Here is a 13206-nt window from a genome sequence, read left to right on the forward strand (position 1 = left end):
ATTTCTTCTAAGGTCAAAGACGCCATAACAATTCAAACTATATAATATGCCAGGATGTCACTTTTACTATATAAACACAAGACTTTGTGTCTCTTTAAAAATTAAGATAAGTATTGTGTATCCCTAAATACTAGGCCATAATTATTTTATTGCTTGCAAAATCACCTAATTTCAATTAGCAATTTGAAGAATTCTTTGCTATCTCATTTCAGAATTACAAAGTTCAATCATATTTTTCTGAAATTCAAAACTCCTGATTACATTATAGCATAGACATACAGATGTTCTTTTGAGACATGTGCTCTACTTCTTCTTCCTACCCATCTGAACACAATTTAACCAATAAATTATCAAATATGTGCTAGGCAATGAAACAGATACATGGCATGTAAAAAAAACCCACAATCTTGCCCGTAAGATAGCTTGATATCTATCGAGTTGGAGATACAAGTATTTTGTATTAGCACACAATTACTTGATTTGATATTATGGTCTAGATATTTAATAGAACTTCCAAGAAGGAAGAAATCTCATGTAACTAGAAACAAGACACATCTCTGCACATGAAAGACACTCAATAAATACAAATGGAAGGAATAAATGAACAAAACAATGTTTGGCACAGTTGCACACGTATATATAGAAGTGAGTTGGGTCCTCAACAACTAGCAACACAAAAATTTGCTCCTTGCCGGGCAGCCGGATGGCTCAATGAGTTAGAGCGCGAGCTCTGAACAACAAGGTTGCCAGTTCGATTCCCACATGGGCCAGTGAGTTGTGCCCTCCACAACTAGATTGAAGACAAAGAGCTGCCGCTGAGATGCTGGAGGGGCGGTTAGATGGCTCAGTTGGTTGGAGTGCGAGCTCTTAACAACAAGGTTGCCAGTTCAATTTCCTCTTGGGATGATGTTCTGCGCCCCCTGCAACTAAGATTGAAAACGGCGACTGGACTTGGAACTGAGCTGCGCCCTCCACAACGAGACTGAAGGACAACTACTTGGAGCTGATGGGCCCTGGAGAAACACACTGTGACCCAATATTCCCCAATAAAATTAAAAATATATATATTGCTCCTTGCCAAAAAAGAGCCCTAAAATCTGACTTACACATCTGCAATATTTCATAGATTTTTTTTAAGAGGCACATATTTTTTTCATATTTCAGCTTCTCAGAAACTGAGAGCATGCCATTGTTGAAGGAGCAGCATTTTTTCTTTTCTAGCAATTAAAATAACTATACCTGAAAGTTCTTAAATTTTATCACAATATGAATTGATTCTAAAGATAACTATAGTATGTGTCATGATTTCAAAATTAATCACTCGCTACATGCAAATTTGGATATATAATCCCAATTTTCATAACAGTTTAAAAAAATTTATAGAAGACAAACACCTTGCAATGTCAAATCCTGAGTTCTGATTCTGAAAATTTCAAAACATGAACGAACATAATTACAACCACTACAAACTCATACAACATATCTTCCATAAAATCTACAGCATGCAAGTTCTGGAACATTTCTGCAATTGGTATTGCGAGGTAAGTAACTGCATGTAATGTGAACAAATCTCAGTTATAGAAATACTGAAGATATTTCTTCTTTCTTATACTAAAAGATAACAAGCTGGGGGGTGGGGAGGAAATAAAATCTTTGCTGCTGTATTTTTATCTATAAGTAGAAGGACAAAATAATAACCATTTTAAAAAGTAGAAATTTTACTACAAAAACAAATAGAATGGGGTTAATTTCATATTAACCAAATAAATTTCATATTAATTTATAAATTGCCCAAAAGGAAAACTCATATGATCAACATAATACAGTAGTCTCAAATAAGCAACCTGGTATATTCTATTTTGACCAGGGGAGATGCCATTTTTTAAAAAGTAAACAATGAATTTACCACAGCTTAAGTATTACTGTTTAGCTGGGGAACGCCAGTCTGCTGGAAATGTGCAAGCAGGCGTGAATTAAACTGCTGACACAACCTTAAGTACAGGATCCTTTCTTTGAAACAGCACTAGTCTAATTAGAGCAAGAACTTACATCAAGAGCTTCCCTACCAATCTTTTATCATCATCATCAATATCTGAATAGAAAAGAATATGAACAAGTGAAACATATTAATCAATTAAGGAAAGAATAAACTTTAAATTCAGAAAGAGAGTGACTGCATACATGTGTGCACGCACGAGTGTGTGCATATATCTTTATAGCTCCCATTTCTGAACCTATAGTTAGGTTCTGTTTTGCTTTTGCTTTTATCCATATAAAACTAAAGACAGGAGGAATATGGTAGTCAGTGAACCTGACTTTTGTATATACGGGGGTCCCCTAACCTTTGCAATCTCAAGTTTCATCATTTAAAATGGAAGTAATATTTGAGTATCTGCTATGTGCCAATCACTATGGTAAAGTTTTATATAAATTATCTCTTAATGTTCAAAAGAATCCTATCAGATAATTAGTATTATCCTCATATAATCAACTCAGTCACCTAAATTTGATTCAATCACAAGTCTAACTCCAAAACCCCCTTCCTTTACTACATGGCAATAATAATGCCTAAATTAATACCTAAACTATTTGAATTATGGAAATAATTCTAACAAAAAGATGTCATAATCCACATGCCTGTTGTAAAACATAAAGCTATACAAGCATAATGAACAAAGAGTATTCTACTGGTACACCAATCCATTGCACTACTCCCCTCCCTACATGGAAGAGATGGTTAGCATTAATAGCATAAATAGCACAGGGAAAAAAAATATAAATATGAATGTACACAAATACAGTTCAATGCATGAAGTATTAATGACAAAAAAATGGGACAATGAGAGACAACAGTCTATTTTTCCACAAAACACCTTTCTGTAATGCGAATTAGTTCAATTGTTCATCATTGAGGGATGAGGTCAGTATAATGTGAAAGTCACATTGGTCTGCAAAGAATTTCTCCACTCCAGTAATGCTTTAATGCCATCAGGGACAAGCTTTCTCACAGAGAGAGCCTTAGTAATAATACTCAATGACCTTAGGAAAAAAACAAAACAAAACTGAAAAATCTGCAGAAGAGGGCAAGCAGAGACTGGTTAATGGCTTTAAGAACTGCTAGGCTTTCTACGTTGTTAAACTATCTGGTCAAGCTGTGAGTACAGATAAAGAAGCCATGGAAGTATTTTCCACATGTTTATTTATTTTTTAAAGGGGGCTGAGGGTAGAGGGAACTGATAAAGAAGCTTAAACCTGGATCAAAATTTTTAATTTATCTTAGGTAGAACTGAATGCCTTCGTGGACCTACATGTCAAAGGAGAAGGCATAAATCCCAAGACTTAGAATTAGCTAACTGATGCTGGGTACAAATGTTTAGCTGTATTAATATTTTTTATTAGACTTGTTACTGGTTTTGTTAGTACATATATTACAAACTTGCATAGGTTTCTGAACGGCTTGTCCCTATTTTTAGAGTACAATTTTGCAGAACTTTAGGTTTTTTCCAGAGACACGCAGTATATTGTTTTGTAACAGAACTGCCTGTATCATGGTATTTAAAGAAATCCAGCATCACCACCTTCTTTATTTAAATCCAACCTAGCTTCTTCAATATTAACTGTTATGGGGTCAAACCAATCTGCATTGAGAGGTTAAACTTTATTGTTGCTAAACACTTAAGAATTACTTTGTCAAACCAAAATATTGCCTATTTTTGCTTCTGCTTTAAGAAATACTAATTAAAAGAATTGGAAATATTTGAAATGAATAGAAATTAGGTAATAACATTTAAAAATACAGATTGTAATAACAGATAAAATATGTGACTTTGAAATTCTCTCAAAATTATTCTAAATTAAATTTAAATTCTAGAATATGCTACCATGTATTTTTTTAAATACTATTTCGAGTCAGTTTCTTTAATTTTATAATAATGCCACAAGAGGGTCACATTCGTTAGAACAATACAGGTTTTTTCCCTTAGGGCAGATCTTTTTAGTTTACAGCATAGCACACTTAAAATTATTTTCTTTATGAAAATGTCAAATTATTAAGAAGAAAGCAATCTTTACTTACCTTGGTCACAGAGAATACATTTCTTTACTAAGCCAAACAACAAAAATTGACTTCCGCATTTAAATCTCTGTCAGTAACGTGTCTAAGGCATTTCTAACCCTTTTAAGAATGTCAGATCCTAATCAAAATTTAATTTTGGTACTACAAACTATTAAAAACTTAAAGTTATTAAATTTTTACCTGAAATGTTTTACATTAGGAATTTTTAAAGCTCTTTTTATGACGCTCTGAAACAGATGCCTCCTGAAATATCAACTCACTGAAGCTGGAAGAACCAGCAGAGCATCCATACCACTTTAAAAATGGAAGGGTGGGCTACAGGATCTGGCAGGAAAGGGAGAAAATGTATCTTGAACAGAACAAGTATACCGATCTGGTAAACTAATATAATCTAAGTGATCTCCACCCCCCCAAATCACATCCTATCTGCTTTACATCAAATGTCATTTGGACCTTGACAGTTCATACCACCTTTTAGTCTTTCTGCCAATTCACGCTTATTACTATAACATTCTGAATCAAATTCTGGCTCAGGGATTACCAAAAGGTCAGCAACAGCTCTCAAAGTCTGTTTTTCTTTCTTTATTGCCTAAGTTTCGATGATCTGTTTTCCAAACCTTTCACTATGGAACATGTCTCCTCTATGCAAAATTTTCAAGATGGAAGTGGCAGATTTACCTCTTATTAAAACAAAAATAAAAATACTAATGAAGAACAATTGCCACTATGATAAGACAGAAAATAGATATCAAAACTACACAGCTCTACATAAAATGTTTATTGAACAACTAGAATTTATACTTGCTAAATGAGTACTTTAATCTCCTTATTGAGATGAGTGAAGCTTTCAGAACTGTGCTCCTGTCAATTTTCAACATCTCAAAGGCTTTGTTTCTTTATTCCTCCTTCCTTCTCTCCTGTCTCTTAAGAAAAAAGTGATCCCTATCATTTCCAAACTAATACCACTGCCAGTCCTTTTGATTTTGTCTATCCCTACACCTCCTCCAGAAACTCACTCCATTCATCGTCCCCACTCCTGCTTAAAGATTCAGTTTCTTCAGTCTTACTCGTCTCTCTTTCTGTGAACATTCACAAGTACTATATGACATTGATTCATGGATGCAAAACAATGTAAATGAGTGAAGCCTTATACTGTAAATAGGAAGGGAGTCTCCCCAATCCAATTATACAGATTTTAAAAATAGTAAAATTCAGTATTCTTTTCAATTCACTTTTTAATGAAACTCTAGTCATGGAATGAAAATAATGGAGGAAGCAATAGTTAGTATCATAAAATATATAATGAACAAAGGCTATAAGGCAATGACTTCTAATCTTCATTTTGCAGCAACCAAGGAATTCTTTGTTATGCCAAAATATACCTAAAAATTATCACAGATATGATTCTAAGAAACAAATTTTTAAAGGTACTCTTTAGAAGATGAACTGCTATGACTTTCAACAACCAGTCATCTCCAATATTTAGGAATGTATTTCCTATATAGGAATAGAATATGTTACAAACCTTTGCTCTCATGCTTACTTTTCTTTTAAAAATTAAACCAATCTGTTTCTTAAACATTATCTTTAAAAGGTTAACACTGTGATTTTTAATTACTATAGATCACAGATTTAGGAGTAAAGAATAACAATACTGTAATCTCACTCAGAATTCTGAGATTTTTCCTCCAAAGTTTGTGATTTTATATATTTACAACTTACAACATACTGGTGGGGAAAAAATTATAAAGAAACTTATAAATGTGGAAGCATGAGAAAAACAAAAAGAATACACCTGTAACTCATAACCTTCCATCACTGTCATTCTCTTATTCTAGCTTAAAATAATTTCTTCCTCAATTACTTTCTTATTTCCAACTTACAGAAAATCTAAGTCATGTCCAATCTTATCCCTAGGCACTAAAACATATCACTTATAATATATGAATTTTAACTGTCACATTAATCTAATCTTATAGTATCTTGATCCAATGAAAAAGCTGCATTATAGTAGACTACTTTCTGTAAACCCCAAAAGGGGACAGACCACAATTATGTCAATATATCTGACTTAAAGGGACAGAACACAATTTACTGAAAAGCCCACAGTAGTGATTTTACCTGGCAAAGGACACAGGGATAATTTCTAGTAAATCCAAGAATAAAATTTTTGATTTTATTCTCTGACTTCTTCTTTCTCACTCTACACACTCTCCTCAGGCTATTATATCTACTTCATACCTTCAACTACTACCTACAGTGCTGGTTCCCAAACTTGGATGGGGTTAGTCAGAGATCACTTCAGGGGCAGGGGTCCTTGTACCTCTGGCAGATTCCTAGTACCTATGGCGAGAATATAATCGATGGCTACCTCTAAATTCACCTATTCGAAGAGGCTTTCCAGGTACCTCTCACCACTATTTCCAAACAGAATTAATTAACAACTTTATGCTCCAACAACTTCGATTCCATGCCTACATATGTGAAATACCTGAACTTTTTTGTCTGCCTTTCCCATTAGGACTATAAACTCCCAGATGGCAACTTCTGGCTTCCCCATTTTAGGATTTCCAGTGGTGTGCACACGAAGTTAGCTCTTAGCTATCAATAAATGCCAAAATGATACGTGTACTGTCCAAATAAGAGGATACCTAACAAGCGATTGAATAAAAACAAGAAATAATTACAACACATTATCTACTATGCTCCTCTCTTTGATAGTCTGAATTGGGCAGGCTAATACTAAAGTTCTCCTTTTTTCCCAAATTAAGAACACATATATAAATTCCAGATGGACAAGAATAACACCAAGGCTGAGAATACCGGACTTGCAGTTAGATGTGACTGAAAGAAAAAAACCGAGATTCACCACATAATATGATCTCAGGTAAACTGGGAATGGTGTCAACTCTAAAATGAAGCTCATACATGATAAACAGGTTTTACGTGAGGATTAAAAGGCTTAATGAACAGAAAACATCCAATATCCTGCATTTGGAGACAATTAGAACCTGGGAGATTATTAAGTCATAATTTAAAAAGTAAAACATTAAAGCATATGAGGGTAGAAATAACTTTCTTTTAGATAACCATGGTAATCTTTTAAACTAAAAATAATATATAGATTACTAACTTTTAAAAATCTTTAGTTTTATAAATTAATTAAATCACAATTTATAATTAATTATACAAATTTAATACTTTTTAATTAATTAAAAATTTTACACAACCTAAAACACAGCTTTTTGCTTACAACTGGCTATCCAAACAACTCTTGCATATAGTTGGTGGTCTTTAGGAGCCTAGTGATAAAGAAAAACCTGTAAAATTGAAATTTTTCTTTCTTTGAAAGTATATTTTCCACTGCAGATTTAAATTGAATGAAAATTTGTTAGGTGGGTACAGGTATATGTGCTCATTTGTATAAATGTACTCAATGGCAAATAAAAGAGGTAAGAGAATTGGTACAGACAGGGTCCTTACATTTGCTTAAGAGATTTATAGAAATTTTACTTGGTTTCCAAAAAAGCTTTGCAATTGCTCCCAATAATTGGTTTTGTTGGCAACTTATTTTGACCTAATTTAAGGTAAAATCTAAGACTTAGAAATTTTGAAAAACACACACATGTGAAGAAGAAATACTTTAAATTATCTATAGCTTCTAAATTATCAGAAGCTAATCACTTTATAAATTTGCTGTATTTTCTTTCAGTCTCCCTCTCTACAATGTGTAATGAACATATATTTTCAAAACTGATGTCATTTTAGGTTAAACTCCATGAAAATACTGACATTCAACCAATGACTTACAAAACTAGCAATTTCATACAGTTCGACTTAATACCATATGCACTATATGTCTATGTACGTAAAAGTATAATTTTACATTCTTCTTTTGAGACTTTAGATTAAATCATGAGCATTTTCCTACATCTTCAATATTCTTCCCAGCATAACCATTTAAGGCTGGATGGTGGCCCAAACAAATGGATATAATAAACTCATTTAACCATTTTCCTGATGTTTGAAACTGAGTTTTCCCAGCTTTTCACCATTAGAAATAATGCTGACATGAACTTCCTGTGCCTAAATCTTTCTGTAAACCTCTGATTTATTCCCTTAGGATTAATTCCTAGAAGTAGGCTTAGTAACTCAAAGTTTAAGAGCATTTTAAATACTACTTAAACATGTTCCTTAAATGCCTACCATAAAAGAATTTACGTTACCAATTTATATTTCACCATTAGTATATGACATTGCTCATTCTATTTCAAAATTCTTTCTAATAGTCTGAGAGATGATTTTACAAATCATCTATGGTTTGTAAACCAATTATTAGAGAAAGGAAAGCTGACAGATAACACATACAGAAAGGTGAAATTGGAGCACATTCTCAACTTCAATGGTTCTCAAAATTTGGTATGCATAAAAATCATCTGAGAGGCTTGTTTAAAAATGAAAATCCCTGGATCCCATTCCAGTGATTCTGTCAATAGGTTCTGATAGAGACTTGTGCTTTTAACTACCACCCTGAATAACCCAGATACAAGTGATCTCTGAACCACAATTTGAGAAACATTACTGCAAACAGAGTATAAGTACTTTACATGAATAATTACTGCAACAATGAAAAGTATATTCCAAATAGCTAGTAAGAAGTGAATGCATCAATTACTTCTTATAAAAGACACAAAAATTAGGTAAAAATATAAGGTCTTCAGACCAAAACTTGGCTTCATCTCTGCAGCCACTGCTGAATTAAAAGTGTAAATACCTTAAAAGTATATATATAGGGGCGGCCGGGTGGCTCAGTTGGTTAAAGTGCGAGCTCTGAACAACAGGGTTGCCCGTTTGATTCCCACATGGGCCAGTGAACTGCGCCCTCCACAACTAGATTAAGGAAAACAACTTGGAGATGATGGGCCCTGGAGAAACACACTGTTCCCCAATATTCCCCAATAAAATTAAATTTTTTTAAGAAGTATATATTTATTTTTTCAATTTTTTTTAATTGGGGGATATTGGGGAACAGTGCGTTTTTCCTGGGCCCATCAGCTCCAAGTCAAGTTGTTTTCACTATAGTTGTGGAGGGCACAGCTCACTGGCCCATGTGGGAATTGAACTGGTGACCTTGGGGTTATGAGCACTGCACTCTAACCAAATGAGCCAACCCGCCACCCCTAAAAGTTTATTAAAGTACAGTATTTTACCACAATTTTATATATATGTATATATGTATTTAAGTACAAGTTAGTTGTAAGATTGGTTCTGCTATTTCCTGGCTGTGTGATTTAAGGTTAAATTTTATCATCTCTCTGAGCCTGTTTCATCTTTAAAAGTGAAAATAAGAATACTATCTCATAAATGACATAATTAATATGGAAGTGCTTAGTATAGCCTCTGGTCCAAATTAAGGGTTCCATAAATACGTGTTATAATTATTATGACATGATCATCTCGAAAGTACCTATTCAATCAACCCAAAAATCACTTTGCCTAGGCTACAAAGAGGAGTGCACACAGCCAATATGGTAAGCCATATAAGGAGTAAGCACTAGAATTAATAACATAAAGGCTACCTTTTTAAAAAATGATTACTAAAAAATATGCTAGGTACTAAAATAAGCTGTTTAATAGCATTATCTTTGTTAGAGAGCATGGGGAAAATTGGCAGTTCCAGAATTTAATCCCAAATTTGTTCTGTTAAGAACTAGGATAATTATTCAGAATACGCATTCTATTTAGAGAATACTGGATATCAAAAAGATAAAACAGCGCTCTTGGCAAAAGCATGCCGCCCCCCCAAAAGACAAGAAAAGTGAAAGGAGGCATTTCATTATCACCTACAGACCGATTCTTTAAAAAATTTGATCTTTCCTCCTAACTCCAACTTCTACAGCTTCCAGGTCAACTATTACCACACCTCACACTAGTATGAGCAAATTGATTTCTTTTTAATGAACATTTTAGGAGTATGTTTAAGGAACCTTAAACATGTTCATAAATAAAACTGATCAAGTAGATTAGTGGCAGAGCCTGGCTGAATCAAGTACAGGTAGGCTTTCAAGGTAAGAACAGGCAGTTCCCTGGGGCTAGAACTTCACAAAGTATACTGCTTATTTATTTTAAATGAAATACTGTATAAATACAGAACAATCATAGTATCTTCCATCTCTTCTAAACAATCTTTAAGAAAGAAATAGTCAACACTCTGGTATTCACTTATTTTCCTTCTATTTGCTCAACCCGTTGCAAAAAAGTTTTAATGTACATCATTCTACTGAAACTTTTATCAGTGACTAATTTGTAGATAACCTACCAGTTAACATTTCAATAATATTTGTAATTTAGACACATCCTTGACCAAATCTCAAATGACATTAACATACTTATGTTAGTATTATCAGTGTTCAGAGTTTTGTATTTTTTTTTTGCGGGGGGGAGGTGGGGCATAAAGTGATTACCTATTGAATAATAAAAGATTACAAACACTAGTGTTTAAATCATATTACAGTCTTCCATAATTAATGTTTTAAGCATCTCAATTCAGGATAAAGTACACAATGACACTGGTAATATTTGCATCTTTTAAGAAACACTAGGCCTCAAACACTAAGGGCAAGTATTTAAATACATTGCAAAGAAAAGCTTTTTTCACATGGTAGTTTCAATACCATATAATGGTAATCTTATGCCCAATTTCTTTTATAGCAAATTATAAACATATTTAATTTATATAAGTGTTTTTAGATGTGGTTGGAAGAAATAGTGTCTCTATCATGGCAAGAACATAAACATGGTTAAAGAACATAAATTAGGGAAGGACAGAGAACTCAGTGTTTTTGTGTCAGATTCTGTGAAAAACACTTTACATACTAGATAACTAGAAAGGTAGAGGAGTTGGTGAGGAAGGGAGAGAAGGGAGATAATTTTATTTCCTAATGCAAGCCACTCAGCAAAAATTCAATGTAGACAAAGTCTTTTCTTTCTGCAACAGTAGAATATTCTATTCTACTTTAAGCTTTAGTCCTAAGCTTCTAAATTTGTAATCAATTATTTGTTTAAAAGGCATAGAATAAATATGAAAACGAAGATCATTAAAAACATAACCACTGAAAATTCATACTCTTGGAGATTAAGTTTTTACTTTGCTATATTCTTAAACATTACTTTAAAATAGCTACTATAACCTGCCTCCTTAGCGCAGTAGGCAGCGCGTCAGTCTCATAAAATAGCTACTATATGTTTTCATCAATATTCCTTAGAATTGGTCCAACTCAGATTTCCTAAATCTTGTTATATCCATGAAACCATTAAGAATGCAAAAGGCCAAAAAGATACAAAACAATTCTAACACAACCGACTAGTGTAAGAATTTACCATAATTCCATTATTATATTTACAGCAAGAGTTTGAAACTGATGAAGTTTGCAAATGTTAAGAATATTTTGTTTCATTTAGATAATATACGGTAGCTAAAAAAAATTCTTATATTTTCAAGATATGTTGATACATCTGTTGCTGCTGAGCGAGGAGTAGGGAGCAGAGAGATTGTATTTCATTATTTTCAAGGCTACTAGTACCAATGAACTTTTTATGAATTGATGAATGAAATAACATATAATCTCTAAAAGTTCACGGGGGTACTCAAATTAACTAAAATTATTGAGGCCTCCCAAAACCTAAAGCAAAGAAAACGAAAAAGGAAAGCTTACTTTCTAATTTTTAAAATAAGTGCTGCTGCTTTAAGTAGCTAGCAGTCTCACATCCAGTCCAGGCTACAATCACAACATCCATTAGAGCGCTCCACAGCTCAGAGCAAGCAAGCAAGTGGTTGTCAGTGCAGCTAGTAAATCACCTGATCCTATTACAAAATCAATTACTGCAGTGCATTTCCATTGCTACACAATCTGATGATGACAAAATGATATTGGATAGCTACTGCAAGGTCAAGAAAACTGCTAAGAATATCTTTAATTGGTCTTTTATTTTTAATCATTTGGTACTAGTTATAATGCATCCATTTTAATTGTATATTTTTATTTGAAATAAATCTATGTAGTTACCTTTGGTTGCCTGGGACAATCGATGGATAATCTCTGCAACTGGTCTGATGTATGGCTACAAGAGAACAGATCGGAGCAGCAGGTCGAACGGTTCAACCTCTTCATTAAAGAAGAAATAATGCTGCAGCCACAGCCACACATTGACTTGCTCATTAGATGAGGATTTAACTTTAAAAATCAGAACTGGTGAGGTCCCATATATACTCAAAATTGGCTAAATGCCTCATTCTGCAGCTCTCTGGCTGAAAGAAACACTGTTAAAAAAGAATAAAACAGCTTCCCTACAGAAGGTACCAGCCACAAACTCATCGCCAAGAAGAACTCGATACTAAAAACAGAAGTCTCCCGGCTACTCTTTAGAAAGAAGGTAAGGTGCTTTAATATTTCAAACTGTGTTATATTAAAACCCAAGTCCTTAACAAAGGAGCAAACTCAAGATAATATACCCCAAAATTATACTAACCACTTTTTCTGTCCTCCATCAGTTTAGATCTGTTTGCCTACTCCTTTAGCTCAGCCTATCCAACCTGTTCCCTCTGTAAATGCTCACTATTTCAACAACCAACAGGAATGAGCCCCACCCCTCCCTGTCCCCATACACACTGTTCAAGAACCGCTCAATATCTGGAAAAGAACTGCTGCTGCATTGCTCTGAGAAACAACAGGGAGCAAATTACTGGACGGATTCTTTAACTTACCAATCAGAACTGCTGACCTTTTATGACTCCACGATTCAAGAAGCCTGCCAAGCACTCACAGTAAGAATAATCAACTGATTTTACTTGTATATTATAGATTAATTTACAGGATCATTTTCAATCTTATTAAGTCAATCTAAAACACAGAAACATAGGCATAAGAATTTTTAAAAAACAAAATTTATACAGTAGCTATTAAAAATCTATGAGTATTGCTGGGAGGGGGCAGGATGGTCGTTGATATGCATAGCAAAAATTCTCTCTGAATATTGTACTTAGGCTGGAGAAATATGGAGCAATAAAGTTCTACAGTAAAAATAGTGGTATAGATAATGATAAGCCAAGGAGTCCCCTGACATCATAAATG

The 13206-nt window shown here is 33.7% G+C and overlaps 1 protein-coding gene across 8 annotated transcripts in view; it reads right to left on the reverse strand.

The window, feature by feature from the left end:
* The window catches only part of FBXW7 (F-box and WD repeat domain containing 7), a 173020-nt gene that overhangs the window by 105755 nt on the left and 54059 nt on the right, over positions 1-13206 (reverse strand). The window contains exons 1-2 of one of the 8 annotated variants that reach the window (XM_033134252.1): positions 12840-12959; positions 12142-12196 (exon numbers count right to left, since the gene is read on the reverse strand). The exons of 4 other annotated variants lie outside the window; for them this stretch is intronic. Coding sequence is in view for 1 of the 4 variants with exons in the window: in XM_033134248.1 (XP_032990139.1) it covers positions 12142-12294 (153 nt within the window). In the remaining 3 variants the exon portion in view is untranslated. Of the gene's footprint in view, positions 1-12141; positions 12464-12604; positions 12622-12839; positions 12960-13206 lie in introns of those variants that run through there. 3 more of the 8 variants (XM_033134257.1, XM_033134248.1, XM_033134251.1) reach the window with 3 other exon arrangements.

The sequence above is a fragment of the Rhinolophus ferrumequinum genome, chromosome 18, assembly GCF_004115265.2.
Source record: "Rhinolophus ferrumequinum isolate MPI-CBG mRhiFer1 chromosome 18, mRhiFer1_v1.p, whole genome shotgun sequence".
In the NCBI taxonomy this organism is placed as follows: Eukaryota; Metazoa; Chordata; class Mammalia; order Chiroptera; family Rhinolophidae; genus Rhinolophus; species Rhinolophus ferrumequinum.